Below are 15,524 nucleotides of genomic sequence, written 5' to 3'. Positions count from 1 at the left end.
AGCAACAAGATGTAATATTCAGATAAAAGACATTCCTTAAAGATCAACCAAAGGAAAAAAATTAGAGAAACCATCTCTGAACTTAAAAAAAAATTTAAACCGAGCTGGGAATGTGGCCTAGTGGTAAGAGTGCTTGCCTCCTATGCGTGAAGCTCTTGGTTCTATTCCCCAGCACCACATATATGGAAAGCAGCCAGAAGGGGCGCTGTGGCTCAGGTGGCAGAGTGCTAGCCTTGAGCGGGAAGAAGCCAGGGAAGGTGCTCAGGCCCTGAGTCCAAGGCCCAGGACTGGCCAAAAAAATAAAAAAATTTAAAAATTAAACCTACTGTACTGGTACATGGCTCAAATGGTAGAGTACTTATTAACAGGCACAAAGCCTTGAGTTCAATTCCCAGTACAGCAAGAAAGAAAACCCCACAAAACTGCCGCGTAAAAGAGCAACAGACACAGAAAGCCAACATCAGAATGTTTGAAAGCAACATTATATGCCACAAAAACCACAATTTATTTTAGATATTCAAGGAACAATATGAACAAAATACCTTTAACACATTAACTACAATCATCCCTCACTATTATGTCGTGTTACTTATTGCAGCTTCACTGTATCACGGGTTTTAAAAAAATATGTATATCTCATTCTGTATAGGGGAATTTTTGCTACATTGCGGGATTCTGCGGTATATAGGTATTTATAATAGTTATGATTTTAATTATTTTTGCCTAAAAATTTAAAATATAAAAATGTTTATTCAAACATATTAAAAGGATCAAAATAAAATACAGCATGTATTTCATCAGCTGATGAATACCATACGGTGCTATACACAATGGATGCTGTATGCTACAACTGCTTGTGCAAGTTTGCCAACAAGAGCCTGTACACAGCACACCTACTGGCTGATGGAATGGAAGGTGACCAACTGCAGCACTGTGTTCTGTATTCTGGGTGCTGATTGGGTCAGGAATCATAGCATTGGTCTGTTTGCTCTCCTGCACTGTGCCCATACAGCTGTCCTTGTCCACTTCACATTGATGTCTGATTGCTGCACGTAGTATCGCTCTGCAGTGTTGTGTTTTTGTGAAATTTCTGTAAAAGTCTGAATTTATTTCAAGCCCTATGATGCCAGCCAAACGTTCTATACCTTCTAAAGCTTCTGGCAGTGACCCCAAGCTCCAGAGGAAGATGCTTACCATCAAAGAAGTGGTGGAACTCAACATGTTAAAGGAAGGCAAAAGCTACCCAGCTGTAGCCTCCATTATAGGATCAACAAATCTACTGTTCACTGCGTAAAGATGAGAAGAATATTAGGTCTACGGCAAGGATAACTTTTAACAAGACTTCAAAGAGGGTGGTCACTTCCTGCAGCAGGAAGAAGAAGATCTCACTGGATACCAATTCTGGATGAGAAAAAGGCCAAAAAAGTTTATGAGTGTTTTGCAAAAAGCACACAAGTTCATGATGGTGATGAGGAGGAAAATGAGGATGATGATGCAGAAGCAGATAATTGAGTGTTTCTTCCACCAGACCAACCCCATTCAATGCCAGAAAGGGCTGGTTTGACAAATTTTAAAGATGCTTTGACCTCAAGTGCATTTCTCTGCACAGAGAAGCCTGCCTCTGTGGATAAAGCCGGAGCCAAGGAAGACGTGAACGACATGTTCAAATCCATCACTGAGAAGGAGGGCTATAAGCCTGAACAAGTTTTTAACATGAATGAGATGAGTAGCAAGTGAAGAAGAGGATGAAGAACAAGATGAATTATGGGTTGAAGAGGATGAGGCTGGCCTAACACTCTATCATCTTCAATCGTCTTGCAACCATGGTCAAAATGACCAAACAACTTCAGCGAGTGGCTGAAAAATGGAACCCTCAGATGTTTTATTCTTTGCAGTTCATAAATACAATCAAGAGTGGCATGTCAGTTTATAAAAACCTTCTCACATTCAGAAGAAAAAGCAGCAGCAGCAACTCCCCATAACTATATTTGTCACTCTGATAGAGAGATCAGTTACACCTACGCCTTCAGTGGAAATAGAAGTTATGGCCCAGGGCAAAGATAGTGTACTACCTGATCTACACCTGATGCAGTGGTGCCTTCAGAAGAGCTGTAGTGCTCTTCTTGGCTGTGCAGAATACATTCATCTCATCACCACCACCTTCATTACCATCAGTACTGCAGAGCTACATAATCCATGATCTTCATCATTCAAGTCGTGGACTTCACTGCTAAGTACACACACACAGAATTTTATGTTGTTAAAATTATGTAGGTTTAAGAATATAGAAAGTGTTTAAGAGCATATGAAGTGTATATAAATAACAGAATGTGGGAAAGGTTAAAGAGTGGGAAAGGTTTATAGGAGAGTGGAAAGAGTTTATGAAGCCTTAAAATATATGTAAATAATTAAATATAATGCTGCTACTATCACGAGTGTCTCTGGAACATAACTTCTGTAACAAGTGAGAGATCACTGTATTTTATTACCAGAACAAATTCAGGGATTAGTACTCAAGAAGCCCTTCCTAATGACAAGTAAGATAAAGCAAGTGGTACAAGCAATAATATTGCTTACTTATTCATAAAGATTAAATAACTATGAAAAATTGTAATTCTATTAGGAGCCAAAATCCTCAGAAAAAAATGCAGAGAAATAAAAACAGTCTAGCCCTACATGTAAATAAAAGATATGAATTCATGCCATACTATTTTTTATTGCACATACATACTCTCCCAATAATATCAGAACACCTATTCTCAGAAAAACATTACCCATTGATAAAATTGACGTAAATTCTGAAAAGAAATAGAAAAAAAAACCTATGTGAGTGTGCTAGCCAAGCACTTCACTACTGAGCCATATTCCCTACCCCCCTTTATAAAATGTTTATTTGAGACAATCTTACTAAGTGGAGATCCTCCTACAGCCTCCTGAATAGCTAGGATTACAGATATGTGTTATCATGCCTACACTGGTCACATTTTAAGTCTTTAGTAGTGTAAAACAAGTAAATCACAAAATTCTATTGAACATAGTAGCTACAGACCAAGAGTCAGCAAACTATGGTCCTCAACTTTTTTAACTAACCCAAACCTAACTATCCCTCCCCCCAAAGGATTACAGGAACAGAGCCACTCTTGTTCTTTACATATAGCTTATAGCTACTTAAGTTGAATGCTACTATAACAGTTGTGTAGAAAAGTTCTGAGAGATACCACAAACCCCACAGACATTAAGTAGTTTGCCTATACAGAAAAAGTTACCCCAACTTTTCTAGATACCCTATGAAAAGAAAAAGCAGGTGTGTGTGTTTATGTATGTGTTAGAGAGACAAAGAAAAAGAGGGGGTGAGAAGAAAGAACCAAGAGTGCAATGCTGTATTTCACCAATAGATGCCCCCACCTAACCACAGTATAAAAACTGTGCTTCCCTAAAAAGCAGTCTTAAATTCCCTATCTGAAATTCAAGTCTAATAATAAAAAAAATACAAAACACTTCATATCTGGTAGATGTGCTTTCATTCCAGTTTCAAGGCAGAAACCATATAGTTTTGGAGAACAGTGCTGTCCTATTATTTTATATGGGACTATAAATCAACTTGCCTACTTACTACATGAAATTCTAAGGAAGGTCTTTTTCCTATATATCCTCTCTACCCAAGAAAGCAATGGGAAAGCACAACATCAATACTAATCAACTCTCTCCCCAGTATTTTGGGTCTTGACAGTGATATATACGTATGAGACAGAAAAATGTGTTGTTGGTTTGAATGTAAGTGAGCAGTTACCCCCTTCCTATTCAAGTCTGGTATTTCCAGTTTCTGAGCCATCTTTTGAATTTGCTCCATATTCTGCCAATATCTTCCTTCATTAAGATGGCTAGAGTTGATTCATTCTTCTGCAAATAAAGTCTAATCATTGATACAAAATAATTTTACAATGGTTTGGCAAGAAATATGAAGTAGACAAAGTAGAAAACAAAGCCACTGTCTTTGAAGATAAAAATGATTTTTCCATTTACTGCATTTAATTTTAAGGTGGTATACCAAATACTTAAAACTAAGACCAGTTCTAAACAGCAATGTGAAATAGAGATTGTGGTTCCCCCCCTAACCTCAATCAGCCCTACCCACTATTCTATTGTTGGGCTCTGTTAATTGCCAATTAAGCATTCATTATTCTGCTGTTAATTATCAATTAATTCTAAATATTAATCAAAGATCTTAGATGTTAGGTTGTACCCACGCATATAAAGAAAACAGTATCACCACTCACATCTCCCCAAACATCTTTAGTTCACTGATAACAATATTTCAAAATACCAAAAGCTTATGCTAATGGATTTAGTTAGAATGCTTCATGTTTTAATAGGAATTTTTTCATGGACTAGATGATAAATGTGAGAAACCAAGGCATCTCCATCTAGAAATAACCTAACTATGCTTAACTTGCTTTAGCTATTACTAGAATGACTGTAATATCTAACACAAGAATTGTATTTACTGTCTGAAATCAAAAGCATTAAATGAAGCAGATGAGTAATTTAAATGTTGGTTCTATTTTCAGTTGCAAGGAGCTTGTTGGTTCTAACCATCACTAACAGCAAAATATAAAACATGTTCACAAGGATCATATGAGTCCATGAAAACTCCAGATGCAATTCAAATTACTTTCTCCAACATTTAACTTTAGAATATATGCAAATCTCAAAACTAACCTTCTAATTGTCTCAGTCTCTAAAGTTTTCAAGAGAGAATTAAAATCAAGGCATACTCTTAACTATTTATGGTTATTTCTTTCCCAAAACCTCATGAGGAGCCAAGATATAAGGATATAAATCCTTTAGCCTTAAGATCTTAGTAGTCTAGTCAGAAATAAGTAAAAATAATAGGATAAATTCTGTTTGAATATACCCAAGTATCAAAGAAAGGTCATAGGACTGCCCAAGATTTGGGCAATCTTGTCAAAGTAACATTCTTAAAGTGCTACTCATCTTACTTTTGGCACTCAAAACAGTGATGAGTCTAAAGAAAAATGGAGATAAAGGCATGTGAAGCAAAGTGAACAGTATGTCCAAAAGGAAAAGTAAAAATCTGTATCTATTTTTGGAACCACAAACAGTCTGTTATAATAACTACAAGAAAATATGAATGTGAAGAGATTGGAGGTGGGGCATAAAACTGGGGCATAAAGGTAAGTCAAGAATCAGGAAAGCATTATAATGCTAAATAATTTAAACTTAAAAACTTACGTAAAACTATTTTAAAATTTCTAAGCAAAAGAGTAGGCAATCAGGTATGATTTTAGAAAAATCAAACTAGGAAGATGACAGCGTAAGTACACATTCCACTCCGGTAAAAATTCAATAGCAATGTACACAGCTCTAATGTGTACATTCTATTCTTTCTTTGTGACATAGTGCAAAGTTGAAGTAAAGTTGGAATGGTTAAGAAAAAAATCTCAACCACAAAAATGACTCCACTCACAAATGAATAGCATTTTAGTGTCACTGTTAACAAGGTTAAGAGAACTTTTAATATAGAACAGAGAAGTAGGAACAAGCCTGGCCTTTTGATCAAATCTGTGAAGATCACCAGTCCCAGAACTGCTTAAAGATAACTGACAGCAGACTTAAGTTAATCACTTTTGCAAACCGTATTGTGCATTTAGAAAACACCAAGGAATTCTAAAAATAACATGACTATAAACTTTCAAAACTAATAAGCAAGTTCAGCAAGTTCAGGACCAAGAGTCACACAAAAATTCAATTATATGACAGCAATAAACAAACTGAAAATAAAATTAAGAAAACAGGGGCTGGAATATGGCCTAGTGGTAGAGTGCTTGCCTTGCATACATGCAGCCCTGGGTTCGATTCCTCAGCACCACATATACAGAAAAAGCCAGAAGTGGCACTGTGGCTCAAGTGGTAGAGTGTTAGTCTTGAGCAAAAAGAAGGCAGGGACAGTGCTCAGACCCTAAGTTCAAGCCCCAGGACTGGCATAATAATAATAATAATAATAATAATAATAATAATAATAATAATAATAAGAGGAGGACGAGGAAGAAGAGAAGACAACTGCAACTAAAAGATAAAAAAAACAAGAAAAATCCCACTTAAAATATTGTTGAAAAGAATTATTTAAATTAGGGCTGAATTTCACAAAATAAAATGTACATAAAAGACCTGTGCACCAAAATTTAAAAATATCATAAAAGAAAGCACCTAAACAAATCTAAAGAACTTTATGATCATAGATAACAATGTTGTAAGATTACAATATAAAATCAGATATGGTAACCTGCGAGTTAAGGCAGAAGAATCTCAAACTGAGCCATGAGCCACTTCAATTTTTAATGTAATATTAGCACAAGAACACAAAGACCCACATGTACACATGTTAATCATACACCAACACATACTGGTATATATTTATCTCCTATGTAACAAATGACACAATGGAAATGTAAATCATATATTGATAAAAGTAGCACCACAAAATAGTGGAAAAATGGATGGTTAAGGAGTATCGTAGAGAAAACCAGCCAACAGATGGAGGAAAAATCAAACCAAATTACTACATATATTATGCTTAACCCATGCTTTACATGAGTTGAAGGGAAAATGTGATGGTAAAACTGTAAAGTAATAAAAGAAATCACAGAGTAATTCTGTGGCCTAAAAGTGGGGAAGAAATCTGTAGTTGTCAGAATATGAGATGTGTACAGAACTCAAGTTTAGTTTGGGGGCTTCTTTTTTGAGCTATTCAAAATGCAGTATTTACAAAAACTGATATTTGATTCATTTATTCTTTCTTAAAGATCACAAAGAACAAAAATAAAATTTGTTCTATCTTACAACTATCAAGTATCAATTGGATCCTTTCATAATTCTAAAATGCAATATGACATCTTCTTGATCTTGTTTTTCTATATTTTGTTATAACATCAAAGTAGGAATTACTTCATTGTTCATCAACTATTTTCAGTCACATTAAAATTATAAAAACAATTAAGATAAGAATGCAAAAGAATGGTAGTTTGTGACTATTAATGAACACCAATGATACCCACATACTAATGCTTAGAAACTATGAACTGGTTACATTAAATGGCAAAGATGGCTTTTTAGATGTGTTTAAATGTAAAGACTTAGAGTTGAGCACATTATCCCAGATTATCTGGGAGAGGCCCTTAACTAATTACTCCAGTAGTACTATGAGCCCTTGAAATATATTATACTGTATTATAACCCTAAAATCCCTAAAATATATTATGCTGTGTTAGAAATCTGGTTTATAGAGCTGCCGGTAGCTCACTGGTAGAGTGCTTGCCTACTATGAGTTTGATCTCTCCATGCCAAAAATAAAATCAGGTCTGTAAATACTGATTCTAGTTTCTTGTATACACTATGAAAGGCATAGATGTAATGATCTGCTGTTAAATACATATGTAGGGTTCCTTTTCAAAACATTTTTAGGCTATTCAATACAAAGAAGGATTATTAAAAGATTAGAATTACTCACTTTAGCTCCAACACTGCAACTACCAGTACTCCCAGTGCTCCCACTTGCAACTCCTGTAAATCTAGCTTCCAATAACTCTTGCCTTCTTGGATCCAGACTATGAAGCTCATCCATTGCACCTATTAAAAAGGGGGAGGAGAGAAGACATGTGAAAGGTACATACACATGTTTTTAGTTAGGACGGCAATACAAATTCATAAATGAATGCTATAGACAAGATGAAATTAAGAAACATTTGTAAGGTTTTTACAATGTCCACACCCACTTATCAAAACATCCTACAGTAAATTTACAACATGTAGGATTATAACTCAAAGTAAAAACTATATCCAATTCGGTACACATAAGTGTCACAAAACGCAACTTTTGCTGCACTACAGCAATGAGTCCTATAAATGACTGTTTTAATCTGTTATGGCAGGAGGGGCTGATTTCACAAGTTATTAACAGAGCACAAGTCCACCACTGGAAAAAAAATTTTCTCATTAATATAATCTCCCTATTCTAAGTTTATATAGAATTTAGGCAGTAAGTGACATTACCACTTAATTGTCTTAATTTATGCATACCTTATCTGACTATATTTTAAGCTCAGAGGGATTGTTTTAACACTGGCACATCCTTTCTCCTTTGGTATTTCTCCCTCTATACATGTGAGACTGGTTCCACCATGAATACCTAATCCACAGCCGCTCAAGTCTCTTACATAAAAAAGTGTGTTACTTGAATATAACTTAAGCAATTCTCCCTATGTACTTTGAATCATCTCTACATTGCTCCTAAAACCTAATGAAGTATAAATGCTATCAGAATAGTTGTTACTCTATATTATTTAGGGAATAATAACAAGGAAGAAAGCCTGTATATGCTTTCCTACCAAATATTTTAAGTTCTATATAGCTAGTTGAAGTCATGAAGTCATGAATGTAGAACCTAAGGACAAAGAGAGCCAACTAAATACTCCAAAAAACATAGGGGTAGGAAAGGGGCGAGAAGTTATCATGTCAGGTACTTGTAACTATTCAGATTAAAAACAAATCCTAGTTAAAACTCAACTAAATTCTTAAAAAAAAATATTTTATGGGGGCTGGGGATATGGCCTAGTGGCAAGAGTGCCTGCCTCATATACATGAGGCCCTGGGTTTGATTCCCCAGCACCACATATACAGAAAAATGGCCAGAAGTGGCGCTGTGGCTCAAGTGGCAGAGTGCTAGCCTTGAGTAAAAAGAAGCCAGGGACAGTGCTCAGGCCCTGAGTCCAAGGCCCAGGACTGGCAAAAAAAAAAATTTATGGCTGCTAATTCTTCATTTATAGAACACTAGAACTATAAAGACTGGTTCTTGACAATAGCAGGGAGGGTATTATTGAAATCTATAATGACTTAGGGAACATGTTCAAACTCTGCTAGCCTTTTCTACATAACATACTACTCCTAAAGTTTTAACAACTGTTCATGCTACTTTTTAAAATCTCTCATATGGATAAAGAACATCCTCCCATACTATTGGTATCCTGAATATATCTTTCCCTCTCCTTCCCAGAAAAGAATATCCCTTTTTAAAAATTGAAGTCTAACCTTTACTTTTGATTGTATTCAGTCAACATCCACAGGATCTTACTCCTTATTCTCTTCTGTTTGTTTTACCTTTTAAAAAAATACCTTAAAGGCTGGATGCAATGGCATACACTTATAATCCCAACACTTGGGAAGCTGAGGCACAGGATTTTGAATTAAGAGGCCAGTCTATCACCAGACCCTGATTCAAAACAACATCCAGTCATTCAACAGCATACAAATAAATAAATGTCCACCTCAGCTTGAATTCCACATTACTATTACTATTTAGTTATTTTCTACTTATGGAAGCACCATCATTGCTTCCTTTTTTTCTTTTCTGATCCTACTAATATACCAAAACCTTTACTTATCTTTGACTGGAGGAAAAACCAGAAATTACAAAATTGCATAGTTGTGGTTTCCAAAAATTTACTAGACCTTTTCTGTCCCTCTACTCCTTTCTCTGTGAATTGTGACTATTCCAGATTGGTAAATCATTGATCTTCTTTCTGTTCTCTTTTCAGACTCCTTTTTTACTTCAAATTTAGGAATCTCAAATCAAATACTTATTACGTATCAATCTGGATGGCTCTTAACCACCACTTAGCACTGGAGGTAGCAATCTACTGAAATAATATATTTTCTTTATATTTAAAAAAATGTCGGGGCTGGGGATATAGCCTAGTGGCAAGAGTGCCTGCCTCGCATACACGAGGCCCTAGGTTCGATTCCCCAGCACCACATATACAGAAAACGGCCAGAAGCGGCGCTGTGGCTCAAGTGGCCGAGTGCTAGCCTTGAGCGGGAAGAAGCCAGGGACAGTGCTCAGGCCCTGAGTCCAAGGCCCAGGACTGGCCAAAAAAAAAAAAAAAATGTAGCAGTTCTTCATTAGCACACGGTTATTTTGAAAACATTAAGTAGCATTTTGGAAATAAGAATACGTAGTGTTATTTAAAGACATAAGGAAAATACAGAAAATAAACTCTCAGATGCAGTGAGTTTTTTTGGTTTTTTTTTGGCCAGTCCTGGGGCTTGGACTCAGGGCCTGAACACTGTCCCTGGCTTCTTTTTGTTCAAGGCTAGCACTCTGCCACTTGAGCCACAGTGCCCGCTCTGGCTGTTTTCTGTACATGTGGTGCTGGGGAATCAAACCCAGGGCTTCATGTATACAAGGCAAGCGGTTCTTGCCACTAGGCCATATTCCCAGCCCAGATGCAGTGAGTTTTGACAATAGCAGCAAGACTATTCGATAAGGAAAAAAATAGTCTGTAAGGTATGGCATTGTCAAAAAAATGAAATCATTACTTGATTTACATAACTGTAACACCTCTATATCATCATCCTTATAATAACAATAAAGAAATAAAAATTAAAAAAGAAAAAAAGTCATTTTAACTGGCAGTAGGAAAACCACACATATCTATATGCAAAAAAATTATGGTAGACTATTGGACTCATAGCTTATAAAAATGACATGAAAATGGATCAAATACCGAGAAAGGCCTTATGACATTGAATTTGGCAATGATTTGTAGAACAATATAGCTAATAAAGAGCTAAAAAATTAGAGACAAATAAATAATATAAATTCTCACCAGTAAAATTAAAACTGTGTGTGTGTGTGTGTGTGTGTGTGTGTGTACCCATGTACCCATGCACACTCGCCAGTCCTGGGGCTTGAACTCCAGGGCCTGGGAGCTGACCCTGAGCTTTTTAGCTCAAGGTTTCACTCTACTCTTGAGAAACAGTCCATTTCTGGTTGTTGTTGTTGTTGTTTTATTTTTTTGTTGATTACCTGGAGGTAAGAGACTCAGGGACTGGCTTCAAATAGCAATCCTCAGCTCTCATCCTTCTGAGTAACTAGGATTTCAAGTGTAAGCCACTGGTGCTTGGAAAATTAAAACTTTTATAAGTCAAAGAGGCAACAGAGAGAACAAACCACAGAAAAACCTACAGATCAAGTATGATAAAGGACTGACATCCAGAATAAAAAACTACAACTCAGCAACAACAACAACAAAAAAGAGCAACAATTTATAAATGGGCAAAAGACAAGAATAGAAATGGGTCCAGATTTTGATACAAATGGCCAGTAAATTCAAAATGGTCAGCAACATTAAAGGTGTTAAGGAAATGCAAATCAAAACAATGTACTATCATTTTACATCCATTTAGGTGCTACTTTTTAAAGTAATGATCTGGAATAACTCCCTAAACCATGTATTCCAAGGCTTGATCCCTAAACCAGTGAACTATTGGAAGGTGAACCTTTAAAAGGTGAGATCTAATAGTAGTGAGAAGTTAGGTGTGCCTTTGAAGGGAATATTGAGGCCTGAGTCCCTCTTCTTTCTTTTGCTTCCCAGCCACCACAAGGTGAACAGCTTTGCTACCACAGGCCCTAAGCAAGATGGCCTGAACCTCTGAAGTCATAAATCAAAATAAGACGCTCCTATTTTTAGGTTATCTTTTGTATTTTATTACAATAACAGAAATAACACAAGTATCTGCAGCCCTTCTGCAATGTCAGAGTATAAAAAGGTATGACCACTGTGGAAATGACTTAGCAGTTCCTCAAAAAATTAAAAATTAACATATGACCTAGCAATTCCACTTATGAGTTTATAATTGATAGAAGTTAAAGCAGGAATTCAACAGAGGAATTCATCATACACACTCATAGAACCACTGTTCATAATACCAAAAGGTAGAAGCAACCCAAGCACCCATTGGATGAATGGGTAAACAAAATGTATATACGTATAATAAAATATCATTTGGACAAATATCAAGTAAATCTTAATGCATGATACGATGTGGAGAAAAATGAAGATACTGACTAAATAAACTATCACAAAAGGACAAATACTGTAGGTCAGATACTATAACATTTGACAGAGTATAACATTTGACAGAGTAGCCAGTTCAGAGATACAACATAGAATAGTGTTGTCAGCACTTAGCAGATGTGCTGGAATAGGGTACTAGTGTCAATTAGTACACAGAATTTCAGCTGGGGAAGATGGAAAAGTTCCAAAGATGAATGAGGGTGATAATAATACAATAATGTGAATGTACTTAACACCACTAAACTATAAACCTAAAAAGCAACAAAAAATGGGCAATTTTATATCTATTTTTACTAGATTTAATTATTCTGTGTGCCATTACTAGGGTTTAAACTCAGGCCCTTGCACTCTCAACTGGCTTTTTCCACTGAAAGCTAACTATTTGAGCCACACCTCCACTTCTAGTTTTGTTGTTGTTGTTGTTAACTGGAGATAAAGACTTTCATCTCATGGACTTTTCTGCCCAGGCTGGCTTGGAGCCTCAATCCTCAGATCTCAGCTTCTTGAGCAGCTAGAATTACAGGTATGAGCATATTAATAGAGGTATGCCTTGCATATTACATTTTTTTTCTAATTAAAACTATAAACTGGACTTCATCAAAACCTTTAAACTTTGCTAGTTCAAAACACCGTTATAAGATGAAAAAAGACACAAAAAGCTAGGAGGAGAAAACAGTTTTTAAACATGTATATGCTATATACTATGCCCACTCTCGGACTTGATAACTAGCTAATGGCACACTAGATTTTAGAAATATGAGGACATAAGGTCCTACTGTGACCTGGAACAACCAGTAATAGGTATTTTGTTTCTCACTTTCTATCAGAAACTATCTATATAGTTCCTTTTAGAAGTTCCGTCCTCCCATATGAGGTTGACAAGAAAGCATACACCCAAGGGGGAAAACAACATTCTAGCCCCAAACTCACACCCAATCCTGTCTTAATTCTTTAAACATTTTCTAAAAAGTTATAAAAAGCATTTAAAGAATCAATATATATCTGGCACATAACAGGTGCATAACAAATGTTACTGTCATTATCTATTGCAGCTACTCAGGAAGCAAAGATCAGGAACACTGAGGTTCAGTGCCAGTCTGGGCAAGACACCATCCCAACAAAAAAGCTGGTCATGATGTTTCATATCTGTCACCCCAGTCATGCAGGAGGTATAAGAAGAACAAGAACCACAGCCCATGCTGGCTAAAAATCTGAGACTTAACCTAAAAAATAACGAAAACGAAAAAGGCTGAGGATGTGGCTCAAGTGGTAGAATGTCTGCCAATCAAGCACAAAGCCCAGAGGTTCAAATTTCAGTATTATTAAGAAGGGGGGGAGGGGGCTGGGGATATAGCCTAGTGGCAAGAGTGCCTGCCTTGGATACACGAGGCCCTAGGTTCGATTCCCCAGCACTGCATATACAGAAAACGGCCAGAAGCGGCGCTGTGGCTCAAGTGGCAGAGTGCTAGCCTTGAGCGGGAAGAAGCCAGGGACAGTGCTCAGGCCCTGAGTCCAAGGCCCAGGACTGGCCAAAAAAAAAAAAAAAAGAAAGGGGGAAAAAAAATAAAAGAAATGCGTAATCTTGGGTCTCTCACAGACCCATCAAATCAGAATCTTCATTTAATCTTCACCATGAGAAATACTGTCATAGTCTTTTTATTTATACAAACAAATTGCAAGTAATTTAGTCCTGGAAATCTAACAGGCATAACCATGTAGATGTTTTAACAGAACAAAATTTTATTAACTCCCTATAGGAAAAATCTCAAGTGATACTAAATGACTGAGAATAAAAATGAAATTTGGGGGAAGGGGTAGTTATACCTTACTTTAGTGGAGTTTCTTATCATCAAAAATATTGTAAATAGGGCTGGGGATATAGCCTAGTGGCAAGAGTGCCTGCCTCGGATACACGAGGCCCTAGGTTCGATTCCCCAGCACCACATATACAGAAAACGGCCAGAAGCGGTGCTGTGGCTCAAGTGGCAGAGTGCTAGCCTTGAGTGGGAAGAAGCCAGGGACAGTGCTCCGGCCCTGAGTCCAAGGCCCGGGACTGGCCAAAAAAAAAAAAAAAAAAAATATATTGTAAATATTCATCTGGAAACACTGGTCTGTAATAAGACTATATCTTTGAAAATATCTTTACACATAAAGATATATGGCCAAACAGTGACACCAATCTACAATCATATGCTTTTAATTGGGTGTATTTTTTAACTTGAAAAGCAGGTATGGATTCTATTAGATTCTTCTTTTGATATTTGCCTTTCATGTCATCACACTGCAAATTAATTACTTGTAATTGAAAGAAATGTTGCTCAATTGCATAATAAGTGGATTACAAAACATGGAAACTTTGTTTGCACTTGTATCAACATCTCAAAAATGCTACCAGAACTATAGTTTGGAAGTGAAAAATACATCTACTTAAATTTTGTGGGAATGAAGATATACCTTCTTTGACAGCATGAAAAGTATAATACAACACAGGATGCTATTACTTGTGACAAACATCAGATGTCACCACAATAACCATTAAAATCTACTAAATTCATGTAAAAATCTCCTCAAATATACAGAACAGAACACAGAAGTGGAGCTGTGGCTCAAAATGGTAGAGTGCTAGCCTTAAAAAAGCTCAGGGACAGCACCCAGGCCCTAAATTCAAGCCCTAGAACTAGTACCAAAAAAATAAAAAATAAAAAAGATGTGTCATTTAATGTCAGTCTTTACCTCAAACAAATGGGAAAAATCCCTACCAGTGTAGAATCCATCAGGATTATCAGCCTATTTTAAGGAAAACTCACATAGTTGATACTGGTTTAACTTCACTAGCAAGAAATAATTTTAAAAAATAATTTAAAAAATCACAGTTCATAGTACTGGCTCAATGAACACAATAGATTCGAACATGTTCAGCAAATTGCCTACTAGTGAATGATCATTGACCTTGAACACCTTACACTTCTCTACCACTTTTGTCAATTTGGACAAATAAGACTGTTTTGTTTTGTTCTACACATATTTTATCAGCATTCACTGCACTACATCTTAGTGGAGCCCATTTCAAATTGTGCTTACTGTTTCCTCAGCTTTGAAAATATCCTTGTCTGTAGTTGTTCCATTAAGAATATTCATAAGGTTAATTCTTCTACCACTTCAAACTTGGCAATGAGTCTTCAAATACACAACAAAAGAATAGTATCAATAACATCTGTCAACTCATGAAGAGCCCAGGAAAACCACTCTAAATCATGTCTTAATTGACTACTGATGTTCTTTCAAATGTCCTCACCTCTTAAATCAACATCTTGCCAAAAAGTTAATAACGTAAAACAAGTCTATTTTCTTTGGACATAATTTTTTTTTAACAGCTGCTATCAAATACAACTCAATTAGCATCAGTAAATGGATCTCTTTACTTGGCTAACAAATGAGTCTGCTAGAAACTTGTTTTTGGTGGCAGCTTCATTCATTTTTATGTTTAGGAAGATATGCTACAATATATTTCATTGTAAAATTTCTAATTTTGGTTACTCTTCTGAGAGTGTGACATACTATGGTATATGCTTAGTTAAGTAATGTCAACTT

At 36.1% G+C, this 15,524-nt stretch overlaps 1 protein-coding gene across 3 annotated transcripts in view; it reads right to left on the bottom strand.

The window, feature by feature from the left end:
- Positions 1 to 15,524, bottom strand: part of Tlk1 (tousled like kinase 1) — a 126,239-nt gene that overhangs the window by 71,712 nt on the left and 39,003 nt on the right. For all 3 annotated transcript variants that reach the window (XM_048345256.1, XM_048345257.1, XM_048345258.1), the window contains one exon: positions 7,529 to 7,647. In XM_048345256.1, coding sequence (XP_048201213.1) covers positions 7,529 to 7,647 — 119 coding nt within the window. The remainder of the gene's footprint in view (positions 1 to 7,528; positions 7,648 to 15,524) is intronic.

This window comes from Perognathus longimembris, chromosome 4 (assembly GCF_023159225.1).
Source record: "Perognathus longimembris pacificus isolate PPM17 chromosome 4, ASM2315922v1, whole genome shotgun sequence".
Classification (NCBI taxonomy): Eukaryota; Metazoa; Chordata; class Mammalia; order Rodentia; family Heteromyidae; genus Perognathus; species Perognathus longimembris.
This window is presented reverse-complemented; position numbering and strand designations above follow the sequence as displayed.